We start from the raw sequence: 16,335 nt of genomic DNA on the forward strand, positions 1-16,335 counted from the left end.
GCCTTGAACAATGAATGAGGCTCCCAAGGAAAACCAAAGGCAGGGCAGAAATGGGGCAGATTCAAAGGACTGTCACACAGTAGGGTTCCTCTTCTTTCCCTCAGAACCATTTTCCTAACCCTACCTAGAAAGACGTTGGTTAAAATGCTGACCCCGAGCGTGTCCTGCCTGCTTTGAGCTCTCAGACTGCTAGGGAGAGGGGTTGGCAGCCTAGTGTGCCAGTGCAAGTGCTTCAACTGTGAATGGTGGTACCAACAGGAGCCAGTCCCTCCCCTTCCTCCTGCTTTCCCCAGAGGAAAGGGAGGCGGCCCACATCCCTGAAGTCCCCCGGCCGGTGACTGGGCTCAGGAGGCTGGCGGGGGGCTGCCCAGATGTCCACAATCTTGCGCAGCGTGGAGCAGCGCTCCTCCAGCTCTGGTCCCTCACTCTGCATCAGCAGGTTTGCGAGCTCCCTGCTTAAGTCCTGAATCATGTCATTCCGTCCCGGCTCCCCTGGCTGGCCTGCATCTGCTGGGATCAGAACGGGCTCCTGGAGCTCCCCGCTGGGCCCGAGGAGGTGCTGGTACCTCTTCTGCCACCGGCGGCACACCATGGCTTCGCTCACAGGCCTCTGGCTGGTGTGCAGCAGCGCCAGGATGTGCCGGCACGGCAGGTGGTACCGCTGCTGAAAGAAGCAGCTGCAGCTGCAGCCGTCTTTGCTCACCTGCTGGGAGTCCTCGAGCAGCTGCACGTCCACCGTGCAGCCAGCCACGTCCACCAGGTGCGTGGAGCTCTGCACCACCACCCACTCATTGTGGCACAGCTTGTAGGCCAGATCGGAGCCTCTCTGGCGTAAGGAGGCCAGCATGCCGCCCTGCGAGGGCTGCCCCTGGGGAGGCTGCCGCAGCGGCCCCTGCACCTGCTCTGGCTTGGCCTCCTGCACAGGGGGCCTGCTGAGGCTCCCTCCGCAGATGCCGAAAGGCTTCTTGGACTTGGGGGCTGTGCTTGCTGACCGGGCTCTCTTTAACTTGGGGGGAGCGGTGGGCAAGTTCTTCACGCCTTTGGTGTTAAAGAAGTCTATGTAATCCACGAAGCGGAGGATGCAGTCCAGCAGGGACTGCTGCTCCCGGAAGAGGCTCGACACCTTGCTGGTGACGATGTCCAGGCTGTCCATGTAGGTGCTACAGGCGTGCAGGCCCTTCCTGACGTGCATGTACCACAGCAGTTCACAGGAGAACCAGTGGGCCTGCAGGAAGCTGAAGAGCTGCTCGTCGAGCAGGGCCCGGGACATCTGGCAGAGATTTTGCAGGCTTGCCTCGGAGGTGACAAACACGGCCTCCCGCAGGGCTTCCTTCATGAGCCGTTTAAAGGATGGATCTGCGGAACTACGATGCAGCTTCTTCTCCAAGAGTCGGGTCGTGTGGTAGATGGAGAGGAGGGTGCGGGCAGCGGGGAAGACCTCCTGCAGGATGGCTCGGTGAGGGAAGGACGGGTCCACAAAGACCACCTTGACCTTGGGCCAATCTGAGTTGAACTCCGTAAAGATGCTCAGCATCTTGGCCACGGAGGTGGCTGTCTCGGCCTTGAGCACCGCGAAGTGCACCACCCGACCCTCTCGCTCCTTGCTCTCCACCAGGAAAGCGTAGAGGATGTGGCCCTGGGCATTCTCCACCCGGTGCAGCAAGAGATTCTCTGGGAAGCGGACAAACAGATCACTCATCTTGCTGCTCTGGAAACTGAGCCGGTCCAGGTCTTGGCTGCTGCCCACACTGAAGGAGGCCATGGAACCCACGTCCACCTTAAGAAAGTTCTTCATCACTTTGGCTATCTTGGCCAGGTCAGAAGGAGTGATGCCCTCCTGCTCTGGCTTGGTGGGTATTTGGACCTTGTCTAAGCAAAACGATGGTTCAACCGGGGACTTGGCAGCTGTGCCGAGGTCTTTGTTGATCGTGGGCTGTGCAGATTGGAGTTTCTTCTGAGATTTGCCAGTGGCGTCTCCTCTAGGACCCGTGGTTTTAGAGTCAATGTGTATATGCTGTGTGTTGAGTTCACTGATGAACAGTCTATCCAGTTTCTCATTGTACCGCAGGAGCAAGTATGCTGGGCACATGTCTGCTTCTGCTGCTCTCTTCCTGTTTGACTGGGTCCGAATACAGACAAATTTCACCTGCACATATCTAGGGAAGGCAGAAGAAACAATGAAACAGGTGCTGATCACCCACTTTTCTTTTACAAGTCTAGGCCCTGTAGGGACTCACAGTGCCTGATACATTTCCTGGGGACCACAGTGTGGTATAGGATATGGGAGAGAAAGATTTACATTCACTCTCCAGTCCCAAAGTATTCAGGTCTTTCTTCAAGACCCCCTCCAATTAAAACACCCTTCATTTGCATCTACAGATGTTCTAAGCTCCAACTCCTTTTATTTACTCTCATTTCCCCATCTGCAGTTGTCAAGCTGAGGCAAAGATATAAGATATAGAAAAACAGCAGCAGAACTGGTGACCTGCTGTCTAAAGTGTCCTTTCATTCCTGCTTTCAGGGAGCCATTGCCTTCTCTGCCTCCTCCTCCAGGCAGCAAAAATAAAAGAGGTCTCAGGGGTTAGGGTGGATCTGGGCTTTCTAAGAGGAAAGATCTGGGTTCGTCTTTGACTTAAAGAAAAATGTCTACATCCTGAGAGAGTGAGAACCCTGAGGCTAGATGGTCCCTGGGATTCTGCTGGCTTTGCCGTTCTAGGCTGAAAGTGCCTACTCAAAGGAGACTGGTAATTAAAATGAATATCTGTTCTCTCCCCCCTTTCTATCTTCGAGGCCCAAATCAGGTCCTACCTTCTCCAGGAAACCTTTATGGATGCCCTCAAGCCACAGTAATTGCTCCTTACTTTAGATTCATAGCATTTATTTGAAACAAAAGGCTTAGCAGGTTTTCTGGGTGGCAGTAGCGGTTACACAGTGGGGAGGCTGGAGGCTGACTCTCTGGATTTGAATCCAGGCTCTGCCACTCCGAAGCTGGTAACCTTGGGCAAGTTACTTCACCTCTCTGTATGCAGTTTCCTTAACATCATAAAATAAAATTAAATAGGGTTGTTACGAGATTTAAATAAGCCACAGGCATAATATTTAGCCCAGAGCCTGGTTCAGCCTTTTATTTATTCTAAATAGGAGTCATCTGCTGTTATTACAGCTCCTAAGCCTTGTGATCTATTCTTGGGTGTTTATGCAGTACTTTTCCAATTGGATGGGGCTGTTTTCAAGTGGCAAGAGTAAATCAATCCTCAGTGTATTCTAAGCACCTAGCACAAATGCTATTCTTTCAGCAGATGCTTGTCAAAGATGGGCTGGCTGAATGACTCAGGGACCACAAGTGGGTGGGACAGGTCACACCCCTGCCTCCTCAGAGAGGTCCCAACCCAAAGATTAGTGAAGGGGAAAAAAAAATCTCAGCCTCTGGCATGGCATGACACAACCCTTTCCAAACACTCTGATCCAGTTGGTCCTGTTTGCTCACCCTGTGGGGCAAGCTTAGAGAAATAGGATGTCTGGCTTGAAATAACAGGGCGGAGGGGCCTGAGGCCAAATATGCCCGCACCTGCTGTGTGCACAGCAGAGGGGCGGCCACGTCATCCCTGGCTCAGGGAGCGGCCCAGTGGTATGACAAGGCCAGCAAGGTGTGACCGCGTGACAGCCTCCACCTGACTCTCCCACCTGTTTCCCACGAACCCCACCGTCTTGTTTTATTGTACTCTAGAAAGACCAACTGCTTCCCGGGCTCCCTACACTGTGTCTCACCTCTGTGCTTTGCTCGTGTTGTCTCTCTGTCTGGAATGCCCTACCCACCCGTCGTCATCTCAGAGCTAACTCATCCTTCAGGACTATGTGCAACTACCTTGCCTCCCCCAAGCCCTCAGGATGGGCCCTACCCTTCCGCTGGCTCAATATCTTGGCATAGATCTTAGCTCATCACATTGTATTGACATTATGTGCTCATAATCCATGCTTGTTAACCTAGTCAAAAAAAAGGAGAAAAAAAAAGACACTGGTGAGTGCCAACCATAAAATTCTTTCCCCTTTTCCTGGTTCATTAACCACTGAACCTCCCTGTGGAGACATCAGCATTCTCTTTAATTCCTCCTTTTCCAGGTATATATCCAATATATTAAGTCTTTTAAATTCATATCTCCCAGTATTACATGTATAAGGATTACTACATGCCAAGTTCCATGAAAACCCCTTACATGCCTCATTTCATTCTAATAAAAGGGTTCTACCATCCACATTTTACAGATGGGGCAACAAGCTTAAAGAGCTTCTCAAGCATGAGAATCTGGGATTTAATCCTCAGGCTAAAACTGGAGGATCTGGGATTTGAACTAAGCCTTCTTGGCTACAGTCTATGTAGTTAACCATTATATTGCCTGTCTCCTTCCAAAATATTTCTCCTTCTGAATTCTCATTTTTACCTTCCTCAACTTGACCCTCAATACTTTGCTCAGGTTCAATAATGTCCTTAAAGATCTCTAAACATACTGTGCTTGTTGGCATCAAGCACTTCAAACTTCAGAGGCCCTAGGTTAAAGCCTCTGGCATTTTTTCCTGCTTCTCTTAATCTTTGGTATTGAGCTGTAACTTACACACAGTAAAATACACAAGTCTTTGGGAAGAATTCTTGGAGCAGTTTAGTAATTTTAATCTATATTTATTTCTCTCTCCCAAGGGAAGGCACAGACTCCCTTCAAGACAGGGATAGGGTTTTATACTTCTGAATCCCCCTCAGTGCTTCTATCCCTGCATGCTCAGCCAGGACCTGGAGGAAGGCAGTCAGCCAAATCTACTCTGTAGGTGTTTATTTTCCTCTAATTGGACTGTGCCCTCAGTGTACTTCCAGTGCCCAGTACTGCACCTGGCACAGAGTAGGTGCTCAGAACACGTTAAATGAGTGACTGCGTGACAGAAAATTCATCTGACAGTATGAGCAGTACATTAGGGAGATCACTAGGAGAGTTCTGTCAGGTGACTTGGCTTCTATCCTGGCACTACGATTAACTGTAACTTTGGACAAGTCCTTTGTTTAATTTCAAACATTTACTAAGTCTACTAAGTCTACCAAACATTATACTAGTTGCTCAGAAGGTGATGGCGACAAATTAGGCTCTACTGTCAAAGTCTGTTGAGCAGGGAGATTAGTACACAGATGATCAGAAAAGTCAGAACTAAGTGAAAGGTTAAACAGAGGTACAAACAATACACTTATAACTGAATAAAGACTAATTCCCCCTGACTATGGGGATTGGAAGAGATCTAAAGCTTTTGATTAATTTCACATGAGATTTGTGTCCTTGCTGCATGTAAACTGCATCTCGAGCAATGAACAGAATCTTTACAGGTGCAGTCAAGCCATTTTAGACAACATAATCTGAGTTAGGAACAGACTCAGAAGATCTCAATTTCCAGCTTTACCACTTAGCTGTGTGAAAGTGAACAAGTCACTTCATTTCCTCTCAGCCTCCAAGTCTTATCTATAAATATAGAAATAACCAGAGCACTGGTCTCTGAATAATCAGTGCCTGACCCAAGAATAATCACTATGACTGAAAGGGAAGTGAGGCTTCCCAGTGGCGCCAGTGGTAGAGAACCCGCCTGCCAACGCAGGAGATGGCAGAGACTCAAGTGTGATCCCTGGGTTGGGAAGGTCCCCTGGACGAGGGCATGGCAACCCACTCTGGTATTCTTGCCTGGAGAATCCCATGGACAGAGGAGCCTGGTGGGCTGTACAGTCCATAGTGCCACACAGAGTCGGACATGACTGAAGTGACTTCAGTTCAGTTCAGTCGCTCAGTTGTGTCCGACTCTCCGCGGCCCCATGAATCACAGCACGCCAGGCCTCCCTGTCCATCACCAACTCCCAGAGTTCATTCAAACTCATGTCCATCGAGTCGGTGATGCCATCCAGCCATCTCATTCTCTGTCGTCCCTGTCTTCTCCCGCCCCCAATCCCTCCCAGCATCAGAGTCTTTTCCAGTGAGTCAACTAGGAGCATGAGGTGGCCAAAGTATTGCAGTTTCAGCTTTAGCATCAGTCCTTCCAGTGGACACCCAGGATTGATCACCTCTAGAATGGACTGGTTGGATCTCCTTGCAGTCCAAGGGACTCTCAAGAGTCTTCTCCAACACCACAGTTCAAAAGCATCAATTCTTCGGCGATCAGCTTTCTTCACAGTCCAACTCTCACATCCATACATGACCACGGGATAAACCATAGCCTTGACTAGATGGACCTTGGTTGGCAAAGTAATGTCTCTGCTTTTTAATATACTATCAAGGTTGGTCATAACTTTCCTTCCAAGGAGTCTTTTAACTTCATGGCTGCAATCAGCATCTGCAGTGATTTTGGAGCCCAAAAAAATAAAGTCTGACACTGTTTCCACTGTTTTTCCATCTATTTCCCATGAAGTGATGGGACCAGATGCCATGATCTTTGTTTTCTGAATGTTGAGCTTCAAGCCAACCTTTTCACTCTCCTCTTTCACTTTCATCAAGAGGCTTTTGAGTTCCTCTTCACTTTCTGCCATAAGGGTGGTGTCATCTGCATATCTGAGGTTATTGATATTTCTCCCGGCAATCTTGATTCCAGCTTGTGCTTCTTCTAGCCCAGCGTTCCTCATGATGTACTCTGCATATAAGTTAAATAAGCAGGGTGACAATATACAGCCTTGACGTACTCCTTTTCCTATTTGGAACCAGTCTGTTGTTCCATGTACAGTTCTGACTGTTGCTTCCTGACCTGCATACAGGTTTCTCAAGAGGCAGGTCAGGTGGTCTGGTATTCCCATCTCTTTCAGAATGTTCCACAGTTTATTGTGATCCACACAGTCAAAGGCTTTGGCAGAGTCAATGAAGCAGAAATAGATGTTTTTCTGGAACTCTCTTGCTTTCTCCATGATCCAGTGGATGTTGGCAATTTGATCTCGGGTGCCTCTGCCTTTTCTAAAACCTGCTTGAACATCTGGGAGTTCACGGTTCACATATTGCTGAAGCCTGGCTTGGAGAATTTTGAGCACGACTTTCCCTCAACTATTCTTCAATTAAAAAAAAAGAGGCAGGACTGGTTGGTAATTAATTCAACATCCCCCATCCCCCTCCTTCCTTCCTTCCGGCCAGTTTCATTCAGTCTGTCATTCCTCCCCCACACAGCTAAAGTGCTTCAGGGCTGGTCTAAGCTAATTAAGGTAATCTTGTTAAGAATGGCCATGGATACCAGCCAAATTCTGCAAGGAAACAGGATAGGAAGTCTGTAGGAAAGCAAGGCAGGCTTTTTCTTCTGAATGTGACTCCTACATATGTGCCATGTGGTGAGACATCCTGAGGACAAAGCTGAGACCTGTAGATGGCAGAGTGGAAAGAATGGAAAAGCCTGAGCTGCTGAAACAATCACCTTCTCTGGGCTAAGAAATAAGGCATTTTGAGTCAGGATTTTCAGTTAATTACAGCCCAAAAGACATTTTCAGAATCCATGTTTTATAGAAAATAGTAGAAAAAAGATTTGAGCAGATCTTTAAAAAATGAGATGAAAATTATGAAAATATTGTATGTAATGAAATTTAAGTCAAGTAGAGATGTGAGAGTTCGACTATAAAGAAGGCTGAACATTGCAGAAGTGATGCTTTCAAATTGTGGTGCTAGAGAAGACGCTTGAGACTCCCTTGGACTGCAAGGAGATCCAACCAGTCCATCCTAAAGGAAACCAACCCTGAATATTCATTGGAAGAACTGATGCTGAAGTTGAAGCTCTAATACTTTGGCCACCTGATGTGAAGAGCTGACTTACTGGAAAAGACCCTGATGCTGGGAAAGACTGAAGGCAAAAGAAGAGGGTGGCAGAAGATGAGATGGTTTGACAGCATCACCAACTCAGTGGACATGAGTTTGAGCAAGCTCTGGGAGACAGTGGAGAGAGAAGCCTGATGTGCTTCAGTCCACGGGGTTGCAGAGAGTTGGATACAACTCAGCAACTGAACAACAAGCTATAATGGTGGCTGTCTGCCAATTCTTAGAATAATCAAAGAACCACTTGAAGAATCAACTTTTTTTTTTCCTAATGTATTTCCCCAAAACACTTTTATACTTTATTTCCTGGCTCACTTTTGCAATATATAAAGGTCAATTTTACCAAAATATTCCTGTGCTTTATCATGTTTCCCAAGGACCTAATTTAATTTTTTGCTCTGCAAATCCTTTGCTTTTCCAGTCTGTATCACATCATTGTCCTTGATTTCCCTTCTCCATCTGTCAGCTGGCATAAGGCTGTGGGGAATGTAAGGATTTCTCTATCGTGACTCTCAGGGACTTCACCAAGTACCACAACTCTTGGAAGACGTGCTGTTTCAGTTTGCAATCAATTTTATTTGCACTGTATTATCCGGAGGACTTCCCTGGTGGCTTAGATGGTAAAGCGTCTGCCTACAATACGGGAGACCTGGGTTCAATCCCTGGGCTGGGAAGATCTCCTGGAGAAGGAAATGGCAACCCACTCCAGTATTCTTGCCTGGAGAATCCTATGGACCGAGGAGCCTGTTAGGCTACAGTCCATGGGGTCACAAAGAGTCAGACACGATTGAGCGACTTCACTTCGCTGATCCTAAGGTTCACCTCATCTATTCATTAGCCAGAAACTGACTACCAAAGATGTTGATGGAATTGGTGGAGATAAGCAAGAAGGAATGACTAAGTAGTAACTAATTTTAAAAGTGGCTGGTTTGTTAGTATGATTTTTGCTTTCCTACACAGCCTTGTGACTAGAAAAGAAAGACAGTGAAGTTGCTCATTCATGTCTAACTCTTTGCAATTCCATGGACTGTAGCCTACCAGGCTCCTCTGCCCATGGGATTTCCAGGCAACAGTACTGGAGTGGGTTGCCATTTCCTTCTCCAGGGGATCTTCCCGACCCAGGGATTGAACCCAGGTCTCCTGCATTGTACACAGATGCTTTACCGTCTGAGCCACCAGGGATATGTGCAAAATGAAAACTCAGATAACAAAGGCTTAATTCAAAGGGTGTGATGAGGATTAAATAAAATGTCTGTAAAATCCTTAGCAGAGGAGGGAGGTTCAAAAGGGAGGGGATATATCTATATGTAACCTATGACTGATTCATGTTGAGGTCGGTAGTCTTCAGTCTAATAGCTACCTTTTTTGAATACTTTTTTGGGAACGTGTTCCAGTGTTCAAAAAAGTAGCTATTAGACTGAACAGCAATGGAGAAAGACAACAGAATACTTCATGGACTGTCTGAAGACTATCAATCCCCAAAAGACACAACTAAAAGAAAAACACACATAACAGCCATACATAAAAATATGGGAAGGGAAACTGGGTGTAAAAATCACAGAATCTCTCAGCTGATTGCAATTTTGGGTCATTTAGTAGTAACCCCCACGACACAATTCTCTGACTCTTTTAAAAATACCTACCATTTTCTGTCACGTACTACAGTTAAGACTTTGGCAAATATTACTGTGCTTAAAGCACTACATGTATTTTATGTAATCTTTACCACATCCTCCTCATTTTGCAGAGGATGAAACTGTGTCATGGAAATTAAAAGTCTTGCCCCAGGTCAGAGTTAAAGCCTGTCTTTCTGACTTCAGAGCTCTCACTTTTAACAGATATACCAGCTTTTCCTGAATTTCAAGGAATCACCAACCCCCTTGCCATCTGCTATAGCCATTCCTATAACCTTTGTATTAGTATTTTCAAGTGGTTTTCTTTAAATCAGTTCACTTTATTTAATAAGGATCTTTATGTTTAGATATTAACATAAACACTTAAAATCATCTCGCCTGACCACCAGTAGTATGACCATCTGGTTGCTGGAAACAGTGCTCTGCTAAATTACTCCCTGAAAACATTTCCCCCACCTGTCCTCCAGTCCCACAAGAGAAGTGCTCATCCCACACATCCATACATCACTCAAAAAGCCCAACTCAGTGCGCTCTGGCACAGAGCCAGTATCCAACACAAGCTCCAAGCACACCCTTTACAACACCCCAACAAGCAGTCACTCCCTCTCTGCTGAAGGCCTGAGCTACTCAGAATTCACTTCCTCCCAAACTAGCTCTGGCATATGATTATCCTCAAGGGTAGAGACCACAATTCACTCAATCTTTTTACCCTAGCTCAAGCCTGGAGGGGCAAACCTTTTTACCTCTCACTACAGAGTCGGACACGACTGAAGTGACTTAGCAGCAGCAGCAGTAGCAGCAGAAGTTTGTTGGCTGAATCAATACTGGGATAATGTTACAGCCCAGTGGTTGAGGAGGGAACTTGGAGCCGTGGCAATAAACAGGATGGGTTTGATCTTCAGTTCTAACACCCTGATGCTTTCTTAACAACTTCTGGAAATCTTGTGACTTCTCTGGCAATCCAGTAGTTAAGACTCTGTGCTTCCAATGCAGGGGGCGCAGGTTCAACTCCTGGTTGGGGAACTAAGATCTCACATGCTGCATGGTGCGGCCAAAATAGAAAACAGAAAGAAATCTTACCCCTCCCCCTGCTCCAACTTGCTCGCTCCTTTCTGCACATTCTTATTTTCTTTGACTGTAACTGTACACCAAATTCAGACTTCCCTGGCTCCCACCAGGTGATTTTGGGGCTGGGGGTGGTTTTTGTTACAGGTTCTCTTATTTTCCTCTTTCCAAGTCTTGACTACCCGGGCCTCTGCTCCTTACCTGCCTTGACTGTATCTACCTTCTCTCTTGCCTTTTGCTCAAGAACAGAGGAACCAGTGGGAAACCGCCTTCAAAGAGTTACATAATGAAACTAGGAGCCTTAATGTAAAGCAGAGAGGTAGAACTTTCAGTCCTCTTAACATTCAACTTCTCCTGGCCGTTTCCCCCATCTGCACAATAACATTATTATAAAGGCAATAATATTCATGGAATATTTTTCATGTAGTGGGCCTTATGATAAACACTTTACATGTATTAATTCATTTAATGGGAGTGAAACCTACTTCTGACAAGGAGATTCAGAGGGCCAAGTTAGGTAAGGAGGTGAATGTGCCTTGTAAACTTATCTCCACAAAATATCAGGGATGGCTGTTTTTTCCTCCCCAAGAGCCTGCACTGGTATCAAGTGTCAGCTAACACCCACAACATGTACAAAATTAAAGTTCCTTGTCATTCCCCGCCTGGCACCCTAGACTTTTCCTTTGGCTCTTACTACTAGTCTTTCCTAGACTCTTACTACTATTTTATTTATTGATTGACTGATTGGTTTTGAGGCTGACCAGAGAGGGAAACTGGGCCCTTGGCAGGGAAATTAGAGTTCTAACCACTGGACCAACAGGGAATTCCCTCTTACTACTATTTTAAGGAAATCGTTATTTCTGCAGTTAGAGTTTAATATTTGTCTCCCTGACTGGAGGGAAAGCTCTATGAAGGCAGGGACTCAACTCATGTTTTTCAACACTGTTTCCAGACACTAGCATGGAGTAAGTTTTCAGTTAACAATCGCTAAAATCAATGAATTAAATGGCTCATACAATGGAGTGATGTGGAGTAATCTCCAAAATACATTGATAAGTGAGAAAAACAAGATGCAGAATGATATGTAAAAGTAGTATGCAAGGGACTTCCCCAATGGTCCAGAGGTTAAGACACTAATGCAGGGGGCCCAAGTTCGATCCCTGGCTAGGGAACTAAGATTCCACATGTGGTGCGTTGCTGCCAAAAAAAAAAAAAAAAGAGTCACCTGTGTTTTTTTTTTTTTAAAGGTTTATATGTACACACATGGAGAAGGAAATGGCAACCCACTCCAGTGTTCTTGCCCGGAGAATCCCAGGGACGGGGGAGCCTGGTGGGCTGCCGTCTATGGGGTCGCACAGAGTCGGACACGACTGAAGCGACTTTGCAGCAGCAGCAGCAGCAGGTACACACAAGATATATTTTTTCAAGCTCAGAGTATGTCAGGAAGATAAGAGTGGTTGTCTCTAGATAACAAACTGGAAGGGACACTGCCTTGTGCAAACTTTGATGTAATTTGAAATTAAAAAAAAAATTAAATGACTATATTGACCACTTGAAAACAAATTCATTTTAAAAACTGTTCAACCTGCAAAAATAAATAAAACCAATCTGCACCTCTGTTAGCTAAGTCCCTGCCATTCTTTTTGGTACTGCTCCAGCATAAATCTTCCTTCTAGCCAAGTATGTTGCCTCATTGCCTTCCAGGTACAGAATGCAAACATATGCACTAGCTCACATACCACGTCTCCCTCCAGCATGTTAACCCTCCTGTGATAGGCAGATGGGCCCCTGGAGATGCCAACTGCCTCATCTCTAAAAATTTGTCAATATGTTGGGTTAGATGGCAAAGGAGAATTAAGATTGCAGATGGAATCAAGCTTACTAATTACCTGATATTTTAAAAGGGAAATTATCCTAGATTATCTGGGCAGGCCTAATAAAATCACAGGATCCTAAAAAATGGAAGAGGGAGGCAGAAGGGGCGCCAGAGAAGGAGATGGAACAAAGCAGGGTCAGAGTGATATGATTTGAGGACTACACCAGCCATTGCTGGTTTGAAGATGGAGGAAGGGGACCATGAGTCAAGGAATGTGGACAGCTTCTAGAAGCTGGAAGGCTTGAATATGGACCTCTTGCAGGCACTCCAGGGGCTCCCCCAGTGGCTCAGAGGTAAAGAAGCCGCTTGCAACGCAGGAGCCTCAGGAGACTTGGGTTAGATACCTGGGTCAGGAAGATCCCCTGGAGGACACGACAACCCACCGAGGTATTCTTGCCTAGAGAATCCCATGGACAGAGGAGCCTGGTGGGCTATAGTCCATAAAGTTGCGAAGAGTCAGACATGACTGAAGTGACTTAGCACACATGCACAGGGGCTCCAGAAAGAAATACAACTCTGCTGATGCCTCGGTTTTAGCCCAGTCAGATCTGTGCCTGACTTCTAACCGGCAAGCTACTAAATTTGTGTTGCTCTCATCACTGTGTTTGTGGTAATTTGTTACAGCAGCAGATAGAAAATGCATCTCCTGACACCTCCCTGTCTCTAGGGCCCAGCTCAAGCCTCCTTGTCTCTCTTACTTCCCCAGCCCACTGTGACTTTTCTCTGAGTCCCTGCAGCACCAGTTTCGCTGAGTTATACATTTAATACTCGATGCCGTTACTTAAGGCCTGCTGTGGGACAAGCCCCGTGCTAGACCCTGGAGGTGATCCACCCGAAAGGTGTCTAGGTGCATTTATGAGGCGTTTGGACTTGACTCTAAGCAAGCAGCATGGTGTCAATCAGTGAGAATGCAAAAAATAGCAAGCCAGAGTCCCTCCCTCAAAGAGCTCAGCAAACCAGGAAAACCTCTGTGAACTATATTCCAAAAGGATGTGCAAAGAGCTACAACAAGCGCTGTCAGAACACAGAGTAGGAGCACTGAACCTAACCTTCAGGGAGTTAAGAAAGGCTTTTTGGAAATTAAGCTAGTATCTGAAGGAAAAGTAACAATTAGATAAGAAAGAGTTTTCCACAAGTGGTCCAAAATGACTGCAGATAACACAAGAATGTTGAATAGTTACTTATAAAAGATATACTATTTTTTGGCCACCATACTGTTACTTCTTATATAGTATTACTTAGATTGGTTCTACAGTTTCTTTGAATATTAGAACAATTTAAAGAAAAATGTTAGGTAAATTGTAGTTCAGGATATACGGTACAGAGAGGATAGTATACAAAACAACTGATGTTTGAGGAAGTGATGGACAAGGTTATTCTAACCAGTAGAAGTGGTTAAGTGCAAGGACTAGGAAGCCATGGGCTTGGGACAGGGGCTGATCATGGGGTAAGAGTCGGTGGGTATGGAGCACACAGTGCAAGATGGGGAGGTCAAAAGGGTTAGATGGTCTGGTGAGCCATCTAGGTCAGTAACAGTCCTGGACTTCATCAAGAGGGCAATGGGGAGGCTATTGCACTTTATCTGGCTTATACTGTTAAGCAGTTTGAAGCAGGGCACTTTTTTTTTTTTGCATTATTTCACTGCTTACAAAGATGCTACAGGCATAGATCAAAGTCCAAACACCTCACAGTCATACTTTATGGGATTCTCCATAAAGTACTGGATTGGGTAGCCATGCCCTTCTCCAGGGCATCTTCCCAATTCAGGGATCAAACCCCACTCTCCTGCACTGCAGGCAGACTCTTTACCATCTGAGCCACCAGGGAAGCTCAAAGACCTTTTACTGATGAAAAGTCTCTCAGTTGTGTCGAACTCTTTGTGACCCCATGGACTAAACAGTCCATGGAATTCTCCAGGCCAGAGCACTGGAGTGGGTAGCCTTTCCCTTCTCCAGGGGATCTTCCCAACCCAGGATTGAACCCAAGTCTTCCGTGTTGCAGGTGGATTCTTTACAGTAAAGCCACAAGGGAAGCTTTTATTGATGGGTGAACTGCAACTGACATGACCTCCTGCCAGGTATGGCATCCTATACTGTTTCTCAAACATGCTACATCCTTTCATATATTTGTATCTTCACAGCTCCTTCTGGTCAAACCCCTCTGTGATACTTGATATTAACCACTGAACTTCTGCACTAGCCTTCTGCTTTCATTCACAGCCCAGCAGAAACCATTACTTCCAGTGTGAAGCCTTTTCTGTCTTCCCAGACACTTCTGCCTCCGCACATATCTAATAAAGCATTTGTCACACACTAGTCCGTGTACTACGCCATCTCAAGCTCTTTGAGGGCAAGTTTAGTTACTTATTCATATTTATCTGTACCCAGCACAGCACTGGACTTCAGAGCAGGGAAAAAAAACACCGCCTGCCTGGCCAGAGAGTGAGCTTTGGCCAAATGTCTTAACCTAGAGGTCTCAAACTCAGATGCACTTTGACTCTCAGAGTTGGCCATAGAGTGCCTGTTCACACGTGTATTGATCTCCAATTTTTAAAAAGTGGACACATTCACATAAAGCCTGTAGTGCTAACTCCATTTGCCCCTTATCTGGGGACATTGGATCTTCACTCTGGCATGGAGGCCATCAGCTGGAGTTAATTGGCCTGCTCTCCATTTTGCCCAGTCTACTCTCCCTAGCACAAAGACCTGGTGTTGATTATTTCATCATTCCTTTTCATATAGTTAAATTAAAATTCAGTTTTCTTGCACGGGGCTGTTTCACCTGAGTCCTGAAGGCAATTGAGTTTTCAACCCTTAGCTTAGCCTCCAAGCCTCTTTTCTCGTCTGCCAAATGGGAAAACTAACATTTACCTGTGATTTTCAATACACCCCTGTGGGTGAAAGCGTATGGAGAATAGAGAACGCTGCCTCGGACATGGGAAGTGTTTGAAAACCGGTTTGTTAACCTCTGGAGCTCGAGAACCATTTACAGAACTAAGGAAAGAATGAGAGAATGAATGACCAATCTAATCAACCAATAACTGATCAGTGTCACTGCTTTGTAAAGAGAAGACATGAACAAAACTCTCGCCAAGGCGTTTTTAATCCATCGTGAAGGCCATACTTTGTGTCTGGGATATGGCAGGCGCTCAAAAAATGGGATAACCTGCAGTCGTCATGAATTCCAGAAAAGCTGGGAATGAAGGCGTGAATGAGTGGAGGTTAACGTGCGGGGTCAAAAAAGGCGATGCCTGTGGAGGTTTTGCGCTTTTCCCCAGGCACCAAGCAGGTGCTCAATGTGGAACTGCTCAGAGACGGGGCGGGGTGGGGGCGCCCGGGTGCACTCCCTCCTCCAGGCCGCCCTCCTTTTTGGGACCAACGGGCCTCCTCCCCACCCTCCTGCGCCGCCCCCGCCACGCCCTTACAGGATGTCCTCGCGGATAGAGGTGCCGTGGTTGAGGTTGTGGTACCGGACGGAGACGCAGTCCCTGAGAATGAAGGAACACTTGTTCTCCTTTTTGTAGGCGCTGAAGCACTCCTTGAAGTCATCGTAGGTCTTGAAGCAGCTCCCGAGCTCCATGGCCGCCCCCGCGGCCCACCCAGGGGCTGCACTAAGATCAACACCGGGGATCAGAGGTCACCTAGGAGGGTCTACAGGCTGGCGGTCCCCAGGATGCCTTAAGAGCGGGCCTCTATTGGGTGCCTTGTTACGGAGCTCAGGAGAAGCCCTCGGCCACAGAGGGTTGCCGTGGGTTAGGTGGGCTTGCTTTCTGACAAGTGGGGAAAATGACACTGATCCCTTATTATGCTGCCTCGAGGCTCCGCCCCCTCACCGTCTTATCCAATCACGCATGGGTTCGCCGGACTGGCACTCATTTCCCCCAATTCCTAGAGGACAGATGGGCTCGCCCATCCGAAGACTGACAGGAGCACCGACCAGTCATGAAGAGGAGGTAGGC

General features: G+C 46.7%; 1 protein-coding gene across 2 annotated transcripts; it reads right to left on the reverse strand.

The window, feature by feature from the left end:
* Positions 1-88: 88 nt before the first annotated feature.
* Positions 89-16,333, reverse strand: ZSWIM3 (zinc finger SWIM-type containing 3). Of its 2 annotated transcripts, XM_055437855.2 has the most exons (3): positions 15,802-15,858; positions 3,900-3,984; positions 89-2,156 (listed from the first exon to the last, which is right to left on the reverse strand). In XM_055437855.2, the coding sequence occupies exon 3, from the start codon at positions 2,087-2,089 to the stop codon at positions 233-235; it is 1,857 nt and encodes a 618-aa protein (XP_055293830.2). In that variant the 5' UTR covers positions 2,090-2,156; positions 3,900-3,984; positions 15,802-15,858; the 3' UTR covers positions 89-232. The 2 variants fall into 2 exon arrangements, with proteins under 2 accessions (XP_055293830.2, XP_055293822.2); XM_055437847.2 differs by lacking the exon at positions 3,900-3,984 and having other exon boundaries at positions 15,802-16,333.
* Between the last annotated feature and the right edge of the window lie 2 nt (positions 16,334-16,335).

This window comes from Moschus berezovskii, chromosome 15 (genome assembly GCF_049115385.1).
Source record: "Moschus berezovskii isolate FMDL1 chromosome 15, NW_MosBer_1.0, whole genome shotgun sequence".
Classification (NCBI taxonomy): Eukaryota; Metazoa; Chordata; class Mammalia; order Artiodactyla; family Moschidae; genus Moschus; species Moschus berezovskii.

Coding starts and splice junctions, on each gene's coding strand:
- ZSWIM3 (XM_055437847.2), bottom strand. CDS start 15,956: ATGGAGCTCGGGAGCTGCTTCAAGACCTACGATGACTTCAAGGAGTGC. Junction 2,157..15,801: donor TCTATCCGCGAGGACATCCT/GTAAGGGCGTGG, acceptor TGCCTTCCCTAG/ATATGTGCAGGTGAAATTTG.